Source organism: Echinops telfairi, unplaced genomic scaffold (genome assembly GCF_000313985.2).
Source record: "Echinops telfairi isolate 266 unplaced genomic scaffold, ASM31398v2 ScPeMD7_20;HRSCAF=75, whole genome shotgun sequence".
Lineage (NCBI taxonomy): Eukaryota > Metazoa > Chordata > Mammalia > Afrosoricida > Tenrecidae > Echinops > Echinops telfairi.
The window spans coordinates 12751133-12769253 of record NW_022103917.1 but is presented as its reverse complement, the minus strand read 5'-3'; the positions used below and the strand labels follow the sequence as shown (position 1 = coordinate 12769253).

The 18121-nt window shown below is 38.7% G+C and overlaps 1 protein-coding gene across 1 annotated transcript in view; it reads right to left on the bottom strand.

Annotated features, from left to right (window-relative positions):
* Positions 1 to 18121, bottom strand: part of MBNL3 (muscleblind like splicing regulator 3) — a 74362-nt gene that overhangs the window by 22770 nt on the left and 33471 nt on the right. Inside the window, exon 2 of the mRNA XM_045288372.1 lies at positions 13201 to 13365. Coding sequence (XP_045144307.1) covers positions 13201 to 13365 — 165 coding nt within the window. The remainder of the gene's footprint in view (positions 1 to 13200; positions 13366 to 18121) is intronic.

The following is an 18121-nucleotide window of genomic DNA, read 5'->3' as shown; positions in this document are numbered from 1 at the left end:
GGCAGGATCTCCTGAGCTGCCTATTTGTTTTCCAATGGGCATTTCTGTTTTTTCATTGGCGACTTCTCCATTGTATGAGGTTGAACATTTGAGGGCTTAGCTTTGGCTAACAGCTGCTAGTTAAGTCAAGCAGCCTGCACACTTAGACATTTAATGGTAATAAACAACTTTAATCCTGCCTGAACCTATTCTGCAACCCTCATTTTCAGTTGCGTTAACAGGAACCTAATTGGCATGATCAATGGGCTGGAATATAGCAACAATTGTGAAGACAGCGGAGTTTCTTCTGGTGCACACAGGAGGCAAAACAGACTCCCTGGCATTGAGCAACACCATCCTAACACTGAGTTTATTTTACTTTTTAATGAAAAATGCCCATAATAAGCAGAATCCAATTTCTATTTATTGCCTGGACACTTAAATGCAATCCAGATATTCATTTGAACTTAATTTATGTACTAAATACTTGAAACTCTGAGTAAGCCCTGTCCTTCTTACACCAAAGACCTGGCTTTTCGTTTTACTTTGTGTCTTGTTAAGCCATTGAGAATGGCTGAGGCAACTGACAAGTATTTCTGCCTCAGTCTCTGAAGCACTCTTAGCTGAAAGGGTCAGTATGTGCAGGAGTTCCTGGTGACTTGCACAGTGAGTGAGCACTAGGGACACTCAAGAAATGTCTCTCCAAACAAGCAGCAACCTGTCTTTAGAACAATGGTGGTTCTTCTTCTTAATTGAGTCTTGGACTTTTTTTTTTTGAGAGTTAACCTGACCTGGGCAGACTTTGTCCATAGGAAAAAACCATGTACGTAGTCCCAAAACTTGCCTGTGATTTCATTCAGTTTGAAGGTGCCCCAGAACTCGTATCTGGTGTGGGTATAAACAGCCCTGTGTGAACCACCAGTTGCTCCAAGAGAGAAATGGGAGGCATTCAACTGCCGTGAACAAGCTATGGTCTCAGAAACCCACCGGGGCAGTTTGACTTTGTCCTGTCAAATGGCCATGAGTCAGAATGGGCTTAATGGCTATGAGTTTGGCAAGTTGTTCTCTCTTGGAAGGTGTAGGGAGCTAAGCACGGGGCTGCTAACCGAAAGGTTGGTTTGACCCCACAGGCACTCTGTAAAGTTGCCTCTGTAGAGACTGACAGCCTCCGACTCCCTATGGGGTGGTTCTCTCAGTGCTGCAGGGTCGCGAGAAGTCAGAATGGATGCAGTAGCAGTGGGCTTTTTTTTTTTCTTCTTATGGTGAAGCAGTTATGTTCCGGAGCTAGGGCCAGAAAACTGCCTGGGACAAACTCAGCTAGCTGCCTAAAAGTATGGTTTCTATCTATAGTTTAAATGGTGGCAAAATTTAAAAGGAAAGTAATATGTTATGACACAAGAAAATGATCTGGAATTCATTTCCCAGTGCCCATGTGTATATTCCACGACTAGGCATCCATTACTAAAAATTGTGAAACTTTAAACTTTTCTCTCATCTATAAACACTTGCAATTGTGGCTCTTGATCTGTAAGGCTTAAAATACTATCTGGCCAGTCACTGAAAAGTTTACTGACCCCTATTCTAGAGCACTTTAAAAAATTAAATGCTCCGAGTTTTATTTTCCTAGCAGAAGACTAGTTCTGTGTAGGCTGACTATACCACTCTGTGTATTGGTTGGTCATCATCTTTGAGTAGGCCATTAGTGCTTTTCTTCCTACTAGCAAAATCCAATGTAAAAGTGATTGGATGAATGGGCAATGTGTATGTGGCCCTTGTTTCTGTTGGCTGTAACAGGCTCATTTGGAACCAGTTTATGTCCTGCCCAGAGGTGCCTCAGAAAAAAAGGCGTGGTCATCTACTTGTGAAAAATCAGCCCCAGTGAGCCCGATGGAGCGCAATTCTACTCCAATACACCACGAGTCGGAATTGACTTGATGGCTATCGGTTTGGTTTCAGTAATATCCAAGGTGAGCTATAATTATGTTTGGATGAACTTAAAATACTTTCAAGTCATTAAGACTAAATCCTATCTTAAAAGTCAGTGTAACAATTGCAGCTGTTATGAATAGAATTGTGTCCCCCAAAATTATTTGTTGTAAATCCTGACTTCCATGCCGATGGTTATAAACTGACTTGAGAAATATTTGTCTATTACATTAATAAGGCAGGATTAAAATAGAGTGAGTCAAGTTGTAGAGGGTCAGTCAATCTCTATCAAGATAGACAGAAAAATATACACACCGAGTCCCAAGGAGATCTTCAAGGAACAAGGAAATAGAGGCGGAAGAGACAAGGACCCTCCTTCCCTACAAGGCCCAACTGAAAGAGAAAAAAGCCTTCCCTTAAGAGTGGCGCCCTGGGAATTTCTGTTTGTTAAAGCTATCCACTTGTGGTATTTCTGTTATAGCAACATTAGATAACTAAGACAGAGGCCTTCCATCACTGAGCTCTTGCATATGGATGGATGACTGAACATTTTTTTATAGGATCGTAAACATTTGGTAACAATCTGTTGGAATGCCAGAAAACTAACACTGAACTTTTACTAGCACCTATCATACCTTCCACTTATTGCTCATTTGCAAGCATTTATATAGTATAAAAGGAAGTCTCTTTCACTGTCATCATGCCTACATCTATCCTTGATAATTCCAAAGTACACAGATACAAATAGTTTTCATTTTCCATCATCATTTACTAGCGACTTACAGAGAGCACAAATGAAAACTTCTTGCTTTACAGCTTCTGCTTGGTCATCTCCACACTCCACGACTGATGGTCTGTAGGGAGTAAGTGGCTAAAATGTAGACAAGACTGTGGGAAGCCCACATAACCTAGACACTAATTGGTCCCTTAATAATTACAAGTTAGCTTTATAAACAGACACAAGCGGATAGTGGTGTTTATGTACTGATCATACCTGTAAGTCGCTGTGACCCTAGAGAGAGCTAAGGGGGGGGAAAGGTAAATTGAGGGTCAAGAGAGAATAATTGCCATCACCTAGATCTGGCTTTCTTGACCCCATTAATCACAGCAGCCTCCATGCGGGTGGAGGTATTCAAGGGAGGGAAAGACCGGTTATTGTGGGTATGAAAGACATGAAATAGAGCACGCAAGAAAGCACAAATCATGGCTTAGATCTATATGTATCTGTTGTGAGGAGAAACTGCAACAGTAGGCTAAGAGTTATAGTGGAGTCTTAAACACAAACCAGCATAACAGCAAATTATTACTGTCGGTTGTTGTCAAGTAAATTCCAAGACATGGTGACCCCTGTGTGCAGAGTAGAAGTGTTCCCCAGAATTTTCAAAGTTGTGACTTTGGGGCAACATATCATCTAACATCTTTTTGAGGCACCTCTGGTTGGGTTTAAACAGGGCAAATGCTCTCTTCTTTAGACAAAGTTTTGAGTTAATAGGAAAGGTAATTTTGACTTTTCTCTGAGGTGAACAGAAACTGAAATTATGTGTTGGCATATCACCATGTACTAAGAATCACAACTCAATTAAATTCACTATTTAATCAAAAAAGAACCGTCTTAAAAAAACCAAGTGGTTACCAAAAATTAACAAACAGTATGAAACAAATGGGCTTTGGAAGCAAAACAGAAGGGGTTAAGAAATGTAGAGCATATATAGGAAGTCTAGAGACAGCAAATATCTGAATGCAAGTCCACAGGTTATTCTCAGTAGCTCCACCACTACGCACCATAAGACAACACACCCAAACAAAATCTCACATGAATAATAGAAAGTTACAGAGGAAAAGAAAGAAAAATGAAAACCCCAGATCTATAAAATTATGGACGATCAGATAAAATTCTGAAATTAAAGGAGTTTCAAAAACATTCACTAAACATTAAACTATTGTTACATCCTAAATTCCTTCATGATAGTGTTTTCTGTTCATCTTTATACCCACATCTTCCCCTGAAATGCTTAGCAGAGTAGATGCTCAATAAGTTATTTACTGAATTAAATGAAAAGGGATTCTTAAGCCATTGATTCATTACAAGGATTCAGAATAGAAAAAAAATCACTGACAAATCATGATGCAAAAGGTACATTTAGGGATCAAAAGAGTGGCAAACAGATCAAATAAATAGTTCAGGTTTACTGCCTTGGAGAAAGACCTTAGTCAGATGGCCATTCTCAAGCTATCTTGATATGGATGTGAAATGTTAGAGCAAACACTGTGAAAAGAACAGGGTAATACACACACACACACACACACACACACACACACGCAGGGTGAGCTTCAAAAAGTTAATGGGAAAATGATATTAAAAACAATGATAAACACGCATACTCATTAAGTATCTCATGATCTGACATTTCACCTTTACAACTGTAAAACAACAATCTATATGTTTTGCACATTAACAATGCACATATGACAATAACAAACTCCAATGTGCAAGGTGAGAATAATTCTGGCTATGATGGCATCGACGAGGCGGTACACCATGTTGCAGTTGGGCAGTTATATAATGATGTAATTATCCTTCATGTTGTGATCTGACCTGATTCATTTTTTCCTAAGCCAATTTTCACATAACAACCTTGTCTTTGAAACCTAGCCATGTCACTAAGCGAGGAGTGGGTATGTACCTGTAAAATTATAGACATATAGATCTATATTGTTATAGGCACACTAATGTGTACATACATAGATGCATTCTTTTAAATTGGAATCACAAAATTGGTATCAGAAGTGTTCTGGAAAAGCTAAACTATCAGCAACTGGATTTACAAACATTATTAATTTCTATTGAGCTGGAATGCACTAAAAATGAACAACTCAGTGGCATTTAATGCATTCATAATGTTGTGCAATCACATCTATTTAATTCTCTAACACCTTTATCACCCCTAGTACAAAAGGATACACATTAAGAAATTACCTTCAAATCTCTTTTCCAGCCTGTTGCTGAGTTGTATGCTGCTCCATGGGATTTTCTGGACTGATCTTTACAGGGTTCAGAAGGTTAGGTCTTTTCTACCACAGAGCTGTGGGTGGGTTTGAACTGTGGCCATTTCTATCAGTAGCTGAGTGATTAAGCACAGCACCACCAGGACTACTTTTTCTAGCCCCTGGCAACTACTTATATAGACTCACCTAGTCTGGACATTTTGATTAAATAGAATATGTGGTCTTTCGTATCTGTCTTCTTTCACTCGGCATGAAGTTTTTAAGTTTTATCCCTATAATAGCATGTATCACCACTTCATTCTATGGCTGAATTAAGTATGTATTTATTTGGGATGGTTTTAATTGGAGGGGGGAAACTGTCTTATAAATGAGGTTGCCAAGTATTTGTTGTCAGTTGTTTGGTAGTAGCTCAATCAGATTTTTACAGAGCCCTCTAAATTCCTTGCCTTCCTTTCCCTTACCCTGACACCAACCACTTGTGAAGTAGCTGACTACAGTTTAGACCGTGTCTACTGAACAGCCAATCTTACAGGCTTCACATGGTCTCTTTAGTACCAGGCTATAACCAACTGAGATAACCAATCTCAGACGAGAAGAACACAAAATGGGCCAAAAGGAGATTACGTCTAAAATATCCCATGGGAACTTATCAGGGAGACTAAAAGGAAAATGTTCAGCTGTGTTACTATCAAAGAACGTGGACACCATAAAAGCTATCACATACAAGTGCCCTCTGTTTAGATGCAGAAGTATAGTATTTAACTTTCGAAAAATAATTAAAAGACAAACTAGTGCATATGAACAGGGCTGGAGCAAAACAGCAAACCTACAACAAGCGTGCTTTAATTGGCTTCAAACCAGTTTACTCTGGCATGACCCCCAGCTGAGGATTTGTATTCTACCTCACATATACTGAATCAAAATCTGCATTTTAACAAAGATTCCCCAGGAATTAACAAGTTCCAAGCACACAGCCTCAGGAAGGGCCAGCTCAACATTGGACCAGCAGTGGTGAGCAAGAGAGGACGTAGGATTAATGAGGTCCAAGGCATAGAAGTTGTATGGGAGAGTAAGAAGAATATACAAATATAGTGTGACAATTTGACAAACACACTGTGAGTACATGGCTAAGGCCCATTATACAGCCTTGGAAGGAGTCCAATGCATGTGACGGAACCAGAAATTTTACTAGCATCAAGAAACGTCCATCTCTTGGGACAAGATTTCTTGAACAAATGAAAAAAGTGAAGCTTGAGTTTATATGTCTTAAAAGAAAATCGTGTATGATCTCTAACAACGTAGTAAAATACAGATGAAAAGTTGTGCTCCTAGCTGGCAGCACTAGTCATTTCTGTGATATAATTTGGTGAACCTCAGTGGAGCTTCACAGGATGGCAGGCAAAATCTTATTAAACACTAACCTTACACATAGGGTTATGCCATCATCTACTGACTTCCACATTTTGCAGAAATCAGTTTATAAAACATTTATTTAATGAAAGAGCCTTATAATGACATTCATCATTTCATGAGTAGATAAGTTCAAAAAGAGTGGCTACAAGAATTGGCCACAATTCCCTTGCAAAATTTCGATTGAAATACATGACAATTTTAATTTGGATCATGAGGTTGGTGATCCAGTATACAGGCAATACTTGCTTTTTCCATTAAATCTATAACATCATTCAGTTATGCCCTAAAGAAGAGCCATAACACAAACAGATAGATGTGCATGTTCATCATATGATGTGCATGATCCCATGTTCCTCATAGCACTGTTTACAATAAAAGGGGAATAGAAACCACCCAAATGCCCATCAGTAGAAGACTGGATAAAGAAACTTTGGTACATGTGCCATGGAAAAAAATGAAGAATGATGAAACCATGAAATTACTTCATGGCATGGATGGATCTGGAGAACATTATGGTGTGTGAAATTCAAAAAGACAAATATTTGTAGGAGACCACTATTAAAAAGAAAATATTTGAGACAACGGTTTTACCACAGGAAAAATTGTTTGATGATTACCAAGGGAAAGGGGGTGGGGGTGGGAGGTAAGATGTGTTATAGGCTAGAGGGGCACTTACTGCCATTAGAGCTCCCCTCTGTGGGTTTTGAAGACTAACTCTTTATGAAAATAGACAGCCTCAACTTTCTCTTGTGGAGCCTATGGTGGTTTTGACCTGCTAACCTTGCAGTTAGCAGACCAACGCATAAATCACTACATCACCAGGTTAGAGGGCAGACAGGTGTTAACTTGGTTGAAGGGGAATGTAGTGTTTTAGAGGAAAGAGAAGAGAAATCAAAGGAGTTTGGGGGAAAGGATAAGCTATTAAGGGGACTGATAAATGTTGACCACAAAACTGAGTATGTAAAATGTAAATTCCTTCCTAATTCAAAATAAATTTTTTTATTTACAATGTCCATACAGTTTTTTCCTCATACTTTTTATTATTATTTTCAATAAAAAGTCATCATGTAACTGAAAGATGTAGACTTATATCTTGGCTTTCAACTACTAAATCTATGTACTCAACTCTTTAAACTACTGAACAGATTCAATATTGAAAATGTAGATGTTTTCCAATGTTCTTATTTCTAGACACTTCAAATTGTCCTAGTCCAAAATTCAATTCAATTAAACAAGGATTTATATGTTAGGGATTGAATTGTGTCCCCCGCCCTCCACCCCTAATATAGCTTGGAAACCCAATCCATGGATGTAATTCCCTGTCAAATAGGCTATTTTGTTATCTTAATGAAGCCATTGCTAGCTTAGGGAATGACTTCAACTCATAACTTTTGAGACATAAAAGATCAGGCATAGAAGAAGCAAGGAAGCACCAATGGAGAAAAATCAGTGCCACAAGACAATCACCAAGTAACTAAGAAACCGAAAGAAACATGAATTTATCCCTAGAGTAGACAGAAAGCACCTTCCTCTAGAGATCTTGCTCGGAATTCAGACTTCGAGTCTCCTATGAGAAGATAAATTCCTGGTCATTAAAGCCACCCACTTGTGGTATTTGTTACCCATTCAGCTTCCTATTTCAATTATTTGGGTTCACAAGTGTTACATTAGCTTCATTCCTTATTATAGTAATGCCAGTTAAACTTATGAAGAGTATATGTTTAATAGTTTATGAATAATATTGGAAAAAAGAATTACAAAAGTGATGTAAGACGAGGAGGAGGCGTCTGGGCGGACACCACATGATTCCATCTGGTTAAAGGAAAAGCCTGGAGTAGAATCCAAGTGTGTGGCTGGCAGGGTCTAGAACTTTATAACTTGACCATACAAATGCAAGTCATGAAAAGTGCACAGCAGAATCAGAGGACTTGGCGTGTAAACCCCATGCAACCTCCAGTGTGCTGAATGAATCAACAAATCCCCATGTAAATCATCAAGTGAGTACATGCAACTGAGTCAAGTTCACCTGTGTGTCAGGATCTGCTTCCGTTTGAATCACAACCTTAAAAGAGAGATATTCATTTCCCAAGCACGTACAGGTCCAGATATGTAAAATGTCTAAATCAAAGGTCATTTTAATAGCCTTATAATATCATATCCACCTATTATAATTGTTTAGTGCTGCGGAGTTGCCTCCAACTCATAGCCACACTGTGTGTTATAGAGTAGAATGGATCCATTGGGTTTCCTAGGCTGAACTCCTTATGAGGGCAGAATGACCAGTCGTTTATCCTGCCGAGTCACTGGAGGGTTCCAACTGCTGACCTTGTGGTAGGTTAGCACCTGAGTACTTAAGCACTGAGACGCCAGGACTCCTTCATATCTACTTTATACAAACATAAATATATTTCATACCAAATAGATCACATCCAGTTGTGAGAAACCTTCCTCCCTTTTACTTCTAGTTGTGCAACTGAGGTGTTAAGATTGTATTTGCTTGAGAGCAATGGAGTGTGTCTACTTTTCTTAACATTCATCTGTAATGCACAGGTTTCCCTCCTGATTATGCCAAGGGAAATTCTTAAACTCCCGTTTTTGTTTGTTTTGTTGTTGTTGTATACATTAGAAGTTTCTCTTTAATGGTACAGAAAAATAACATTCTATGTCTAACTTGTTAAACTTCTCTAATAAAACTAACAAAATGATTCAGAAGTGGGATTTTGTACTAGCAAATGTCAATTCAGACCTGTTAAATCTAGTCAACAAACTTACCTGCTCCAGCAAGCATTCCACTCAAATGGACTAGTGTGGCTTTTATCCGTTGTTCAGTCACACAGAACAGAATCTGTTCTCTAGCTACCATCCCATTTAGGTTGAAATTCCCTTTATCTGGGGGCTTATAATAGACAAACTATATTTAATTTTACAAAAGTAGATGTACTCTTTTGGTATCCTAGAAACAGATCGAAGTATGCTTTGTTCAAGCAAGTGTTAACAAATAGGAACTAATGTACAACCATGCTAGTACCAAGACTAGAATCTAAACAAAAGCCTGTCTATTTTAAGGGCAAGAATCAGATTGGACAGGGGCCAGGAAGGCCCAAAAGGATAAAGTTGTTTGTGGAAGAGTAGTGCCAGAGACTGCAAGTCAAATGATACAAAACTTAGTAAACCAAGGTCCATCATAAAGGTAATTTTCCCCCAAATCAGACTGGTACATGTCAAATTTGTTACATTACAAAGAAGCTTCCCAGGCCAACAAAGAAGAGCATACCAAGGACCTTAGGGTTTAGATATAATAATTTTAGCAATTAATCTTCTATTAGTTTATCATAACAGCTATTATTAAATAATCTGCAAGGTAGAGAAGTAACTTCCAATTGTTTTCTAAATCGTGTCTTTTATCTTCTGATATGCTATAAAACAAATTGTTGCCCTGTGAGTCTTAGCAGTTATATTCTAAACCTTGAATGCTATAAATTCTTTCTATAGTAGAATGTATTCTAGTGTAGAAACCATGGTGAATCAAATTAGAAGGCACAGGAGGATATAAAATCCATGGATTTTTTAAATTGGATTCTAAAAACAACTCTGAAACACATGCATGCACCAATATTCATTGCAGCAATATTTACCATATCCAGAAATTGGAAAAAAAACAAGTGTCCATCTATTGATGGAATAAAAAAGTGTAATGCCTATACAATGGATTAATACTTAGCCATAAAGAGAAATTAAGTCCTGATACATGCTATTCCACGGAAGAACCTCGAAATCATTATGCTGAGTGAAGTAACTCAGTTATAAGAGGGCAGCTACAGTGTAACTCCAGCTACATGAAATACAGAGTTGGCAAATACAGAAACCAGTTTGTTGGTGGAAAGGAGAAATGGGCAGTTATTGCTTATAGAATACTGAATTTCTGTTAAAGGTGATGAAAAATTGGAGCTGGTTAGTGGTAATGGTTGCACACCATGCCAAATAAAATTGTTATTGAAATGCACTTGTATATGTACGATGATTGGAATGAAAAATGTTTAATTCTATATATGTATGTGTATAGACATACCAAGCCAAAATCAAATTCAGTGTCTTCAGAGTCCATGAAGACTCGTAGCAACCCTATTAGGACAGGGTAGAACGGCCCCTGCCCCTGTGGGTTCCTGAGACTATAACTTTTTACAGCAGCAATGGAAAATATTTAGTTATATATTATCTATGTGTGCATGTTTGTATATGTGTATATACCACATGCGTACTATGCAATATACACACACGAGGGGCTTCATAAAGTTCCAAGGTAAAAACATGTCAAAGAAGGACTATGCAAATATTTTGCCTGAGAGGAGAGAAAAGTGGTAAGCTGCACCCTGTCAAAGGCAAGACTCAAAAAAAAAAACCAAGGCCCATCGATTTGCAGCTTCGCAGGCTTACGCACACATACACATACATATATATGTGTATACTGCAGGGAAAATGTGTGGCAGACTGCTCCCATAAATATTTAAAACCCAAACAAATATGCTAGTGAGTCGATGGTGACTCATAGTGACCCTATGTAGGGTTCCCAAGGTTTTAAATCTTTACAGAAAGAGACAGCCTCATATTTCTCCCACAGAGAATATGGTTGCTTTGAACAACTGACTGTGCTTAGTAATCCAGCTTACCTGACAGTGCTACTAGGGCTTCTTCCATAAGGATTTACAACCTAGGGAATCCTATGGAGCAGTTCTACTCTGGCCAGCAGGGTCTCTATGAGTTGAATTCAACTTAATGGCAATGAAGATTTTATATATATGATCTCCACAATAAAATGAATACAATGATAATAATATGAGGGGGAAATCCGGCTTCCCATTTTTCAGCACAAGCCAGCATGCTCAATATCGCATGAATGGTTGACGTCTACCAGAGGCTGAATAGAAGATGAATCATCTGACTTCCTTCCGTACCCTTGGCCTTGCTCTCTAAATGAGATTAATTGAATGGTGTCTTGTGAAAACATATATGCTCCAGATATATAGGCAATGCTGGGCTCAGGTGTTTGGTAATAAAATCTAGTTCTAGCTCTTTGTTCAGTCTGAAATTGGGACAGCCCAGGAGAGGTGGATATTAGTAATAGTGAGTGAAAAGTTCTTTTGATTTCCCATCTATTTATGTTTCCAAACCCACCCAGCATGTTCATTTCTCTGTGCCTTTGTTCATACTGTCTCTAGTATTACAGTTTTCCCTTCCTTATCCTCCTTCAAAGAAGGGATGAACTGAAATCATATAGTGTACAAAAGCCAAGAGAAGAGTCTCAAGATACAGTTCAATCATGTGAAGTACCACCAGAGGTCAAGGAGAGCTTTCAGGGGCTCACTGTTGGTCTTCTAGGACATTTTAATCACCATAATTAATGCGTACCACGATTCCAAGCAATTATATCTGGCAAACTAATAGTACAGGATTTAAAAAACCCTTTTATTTTACTTGTATTTGTCTAGACATTCTGGAAAAGGTAGCTGCTCTAAAATTTTAGTGCTTCATGTATTTTTTGCATGTATCTATCCATATCTTAACAGATATCCCTGAATCCTGAAAATCAAATTATCATGTTAGTCTTTGGTGAGAGCAGATTTCTCCTGTTCCACAATTTTGTTTCATCTGAATAATCTAAGTAAGTGTCTTTTAGTTCTCATTGTGTTTATTACAAAGTCACTAAAGAAATAGGTAACAAAGAAAGATAACACAGCCTTTTCAAATAAATGTATCTTGCTAATGGTTTAAAGAGAACGGGCTAGCTGGAATTAGAACAAGATAGTACAAAGCTAAATTTAAGACCTGGAGGAACTATAGTAGAAAGGGAACAGCTTTCAATTCCCTCTGAAAGGTAAAAGAGAAAAAGGTAACTTTTTCTTTGAAATTCTCAAGGGAAGATTAAGATTAGATTTCTTCTTAAAATAAGTGACTATTTGGGGAAAAGGGGCAGCTAAAGCTTAATTGCCTTTTATTGTGGTAAATACATCATATGTGACGAAACATTGGATGTGCTACAATCTTCACATGTATGCTCTTCATGTAGTTCAACCATCACGCCTATCCATTCCCCAGTTTTTCCCCTCATTAATTACTTTTTCAGTGCACTGGCTCACAAAGCATTAGACTGAGAAACACTGGAGTAAAGCCATTATCTTGCTCATTTCTGCAAAGGGACAATCAGTGGCTGTATTAAAACCACCATCAAATACTTGATTGGTGCAGCTAAAGGCTGAGAATTGATCACAGACAGAGGAAACAGGATACATGACCACTACATGCAGGATGATGCCCTAGATCAGACAATGGACCAAAAGAGAACATCAGTGGTCACACAGGTGAACTCTGAGTAAAGTCTGCAGTTCGATTAATGGTAATAAGTGAATGTAAGCTTTTTTAGTTTAAAAAATGTTCAATGTTAATATGAGATGTTAATGATTGGGAAACCCGGTCAGGGGGTATATGGGAACATTTTGTGATCTTTGCTGATTTTCTGTAAAGCTCAATTATTTTAAAATGAAAAGCAAAGAAACAAGGGGATCACTGGTAGAGAACAGGATACTTGCTTGCATTAATCAAGTCATCTCCTCATCTTCAAATGCACTTGCACCCTCATAAATATCCAACAAACTGAATTCATACACAAATGCAGCCCAGCTTTTCAGTCTAACACACCTGATTGCTCCCTTCACCTGCTCAACTCTGGAGTGTCCATGTGGTAACATATTAAGTTGCATCCTAAATCCTGCTCTAACAAAGTTCCTAATGGCTACATGAGGTTATTTCAATGTAGACATGTATTCTTCAAAAGAAAAAAAAAAGGATGCACACATTTTCAAAGATATCACCGTGACTTACAAATGCAGGCATCTGAGGGTGTGGGAACATAAACGGCACCTGCTGGGTGAACATGGCGGCGGCAGTCTTCCGTTGAATCAGATTGTTTCGCCCATTAATTTCCAGCTGCGTTTTTAAGTGTGCAGGAGGATGAAAGTACTTGCAGTTCTCTCTGGTACACCGATCCTAGGAATGAATTTGATAAACTTACATTTAGTATTTCTGAAAACCTAGCATGGTCAAGACATGGCTATGAGCTTCTTGCTTGCCTTCTTAGCATGTGCCAGGTACTGTGATAAGTGGTTTACACGTTATAATTTTATCTTCATATCAGATGAGGAAACTGAGCCTAATGCAGGCTAAGCCACTTCCCTACAGTCACACAGCTAAAAAGTGACACAATTGGAACTGAAAGGCATTCAGTCTGGTTCTAGAACCTGATCTCTTAGGGACTCTGTTCTGCTCTACTTGGTTAGGCACCCCATTGCATTTGCATCACAGGGGAATTAGAATGATATGGTAGAACGTTCACTCGCGCTCACGGTCATCTCATCAATTGTGATGTCCAGCAACCCTATAGGACAATCTGTCCCTTGGGTTTCTGAGGTTATAACTCTTTCCAGGAGTTCCCAAGGAGCGCTGGTGGTTTCGAACTTCCGCACCTGTGGGAATCAACCCAATGCATAACCCACTCCACCACCAGCACTCCCTGTGGCATAACAACAACAAAATGTGTCATTTTAGAACAATGAGATATAAAACTATGCATATTTAAAGCACACAGGATTGAGCTTTTGAATCCACATATAATGAGTAACCAAGAAAATGGAGGGAAAGTGTTTAATAATGATATTATTCTGGGCAATTTAGTCTCTAAACTTTTTTCAGAATCCATCCAATGTAAGTCACCCTAAAATTCATTGATATACTCTAAATCAAATATTAAATCCCTGTAATTGGTAGTCTTGCTGTTCTTTATCTTCCAGAGGCCATAGAACACTTGGATACTTGAGATCAAAGTGTCTTTCGGTGCCTCGGTTATTTTGAATGCTTTCTTCTTTATTGAAGCATTTCCAGACGGGCTAATTTGTCAGTCCATGGACTCAAACAAGTCTTTGGTGTTGGCTACATGCTGACAGGGCAGCTGATTATAGAATTTACGATATTGTAGCAATGGGTGTCCTTGGATTTGAGGGGTTATCACATTGTCATAATGTGATCCATTACTGTATGTTTATTTAGCTCATGAGCACTATATAAAACAAATTAGTTCTCTCATTGGGGTAAGGACAACTAAAAGCAGCGCCCCCCCCCCCGCCCATGCTCCCCAGCAAATGCAAAAAAACCCCAAAAACTGTACGATTTTGGAAGGGGTGGTGGTGACGAAAACGCGACAATTCCTCTCTCTCTCTGTTTTGGGTGGCAGTGGAGAAGGAACCCAAGAACACAAGTTGCTAGGCCACCTGGAGTCCCTGGAGAAAGCTGAGTTCACCGAGTGTTTTCATGCCAACACACCCCATTCGTTTCCCTTCTTTATGGTGCCTATAGGGTTCACACAGTATGTCTCCATATTTAGTTATCTTAATATGAAAGCATTTCTATCCTTTCACATGAATCAAGGCACAGGAGGGATGCCCTACTGTTTGAAAATTTGCTTTATGCCAATTGGCTTTTACAAAAGAGGTACGTTAGTACATGTTTTTGCTAACTGCAAGAAAGTCTGGATGGATTTTCACTTTTGAGGGGTGTGTGTATGTGTAACTAGTGTTTAGCCATTAAAGAGGCAGCACCCGCCCTAAGAATTGATGGCTATGCGCTCATATGTTGTTTTGTTTTACTTTAACAGCTCCCACCCACCACCACCCCCAGTGGTGAGACTGGCCTTGCCAAGCTCCTTCCCTGGGAATCGCAGGGTAGATACCCATTATTGCCACATTATGGAGCCTTTGTATCTATCATGCAATTCCTGCATTTACTGAATGTTACTAATTGGGGGTTCGAGTGTCTTTCCGCCTCTGGAAAGCAATTGAATATAACTGAAAACTAAAGACTTAGTATTGGATTCGTTTTTGTGGTTCTCCCACTGATCAAATTATTTGTACTCAAATTAAAAGGGTGTACTAAATATATATATATATTTAGTGTATATATATATATCCTAGTTTCAGTGCAGTTAATATAAGCTACCTGCAAATCTTGACACAGGAAGACTTTATGGATAGTAGAAATTCAGAATTTTTTAACTGAATCTTCCTAGTCATAAAAGTACCCCAGGAATAGTTATGTAATTTTAGCACCTATAAGGACTGTAAGAAAATCACCATATAGGTGCTAACATTCACAATAATGGGATTTTCCCTCACTATTAAGAGCCCTGGTAGGACAATGGCTGAGCACCCGGCAGCTATCAATATGTCAGTAGTTTGAACCCACCAGCCTCTCTGCAGGGGAAAGATGTGGCAGTATGTGTTTGTAAATATTTACATCCTCGCAGACCCTATGGACACTTCTATTCCATCCTATATGGTTGCTATGAATTGACATTTGATTTGGACAGCAACAGGTTTGGGGTTTTTCCCTCACTAATGTGCCCATGCCCCCTATGAGAAACCATAAGTCTCTTTTTATATCTCCCACACCTACACTATTGTAGAGAGCCTCCAGGGTGTCACAGTACCTAGATTGTGCACCTCATGTAACTGAAGTTCATTGGCTCAGAACTAACTGCCTGAGGGGAGGCATTGGCACTCGGTGACCTCCACGGCCACACATGCTCATTAAACTTCAGTTTCTCTTCGTCCTCCTCCTACAACCTAACATCAAAGATTTCCCCAAGGCTCAGTCCTAAATCGTCTGCTCTCCTCTAATCTCTTTACCCAAGAGAAATGAGGTTGCTCCAACGTTTCACCCATCATAACAACTGCTCAGATCTTAAATCCCCATGTCCATCTCTGACGTATCTCCTGAATTTCAGTCCTTTATCACAAAGGAAAACTGTACTCAGAGAGCCTGCATTTGGAGCAAATTACCCTCGGTTTCCCAAACCAAGGCAATGGTAACACAGCACCTCCGGTTTCTCGGCCAATAGACTCAACCAAATGTTGAGTCAGCTTATCCATTGCTATGTAATCCATTCCAACTCAATGCTTACCTATAGAGAAGAGAACTGCCCCATGGGGTTTCCAAGGCTGTAAATCTTTCCAGAACAGGCAGTCACCTCTCTCTCCTAGAATGGCTGTCAAGTGTCAATTTTTCGGCTGGCAACTCAGAATGAACGACTGTTCCACCGGGGATATTTAGACTGAATCTAGCCAGGTTTGAACAGCATACTCCAGACCTTACTTCCCTTTAAACTAAATTTATTTTTCAAATTTTAGTATACTCAAGTGTAGGGTTATTAACCCAAGTCCCAGCGTTGGGGCAGTTACATAGAAAGAGTGAGAAAGAATTAGGTTTACCTTCAGGTTGTAAAACCATAGCTTTCCTTGATGTATTGTCACAAATACTTAGCACAGGGCAATTAATGTACAAACGAGCTTTACACAATTGATGTGTGTATGGATTGTGATAAGATTTGTATGAGCCCCTAATAAAATGATTTTAAAACAAAACAAAACAAAATACTTAACACATTATTTGTATGAACTACTCAAAGGCTGATAATTTTTCCATTGCTAACAGCCTCCTTACCCCCCCAAAAAGCGCCATATAAATGAAATTTGTCCTTCACGTCCAGCAATTCTAAATAAAAGACCATGTTAACAAAATGAAGAAGACATTAGAATTTCACCATTAGCTACAATTTAAGGTTTCAATATCATTTACTGAATGCAATCAGAGAGAGAAGGGAAGGAATATAGGGAAGAACCAGTATGTTTGGCATTTTTCCTGCAAGTCTATCATGAATTATGATGTGCCTTTGTGGTTTTATATCACTTTTCTTTACATATAGTAACTTTTCTTGGGAAATTAATGACACTTTTAAAAAGCAAAACCAGTAGATTGAAATAGAAAATAAATGAGAATTACCCTTTAAAAATCACATCAAGTTGTACTATAAAACTAAAGTATGGAATATGAGGCAGCAAGAGCCTTAAGAAAACCTTTCTCATCTTAGTTATGAGATTTTACTTGATTTATAAAGCATTCTATATTGAATGACAGAACCCCAAATTTAATTCTTTCACAATGCAAATACATAGTAATCCTACCTTACCAAAGATATTTATGTTAAAGAAAGCTTGGAAAAGAACAGAAAAACAACTACATAGGCTACCCAAACAATATGAGAGCAGACCAAGTAATTTAATGAGTATATTATCTGTGGAACAAAATATTTCAACAAAAACAAAGTAAGTCCCTGGAATTTGGGTAAAATGACTTTAGAATTCAGGATGATGCATTTATATATAAAATACTTGGTGATAATAAATCTCTCCTATATAGGATTCATTTTTCATGATACCCAAACTTCATTATAGGTCAACATACTTTCATTGATCTTTTGTGGGTGTAAACTTTGTTCCTGACATTAGCTAACATTTGCCTTTAGCCTTTTGAAGAGAGTGTGGCTTTGCTAACCATATATGGATGGGATGGAGGTACAAGAGAGGGATTGTACCATCAAAATAAGTTATCACCAATTATTGTTATCCTTTGGAAAACCAATGACTGTAGACTAGAAAAGTATCCCCTGGTGGGGCATTGGTGAAGCACCCAGCTTCTAAATGAAAGTTCAGCAGTCTGAACTCACCGACTGTTCTGAGGGTGAAGAACTCTTTCAGAAAGAGTTACAGCCGGACGTGGGTGTGGGAGACCTGGTACGGCATGATCAAGGGGAATGTAACCAAGAGGAAGTGCTGAAATCCTGGTGGGGACTGAGCATGATAGTGGGACAGGAGGAGAATCAAGGGAAATAGAGGAAAGAGCTGGGAGGCAAAGG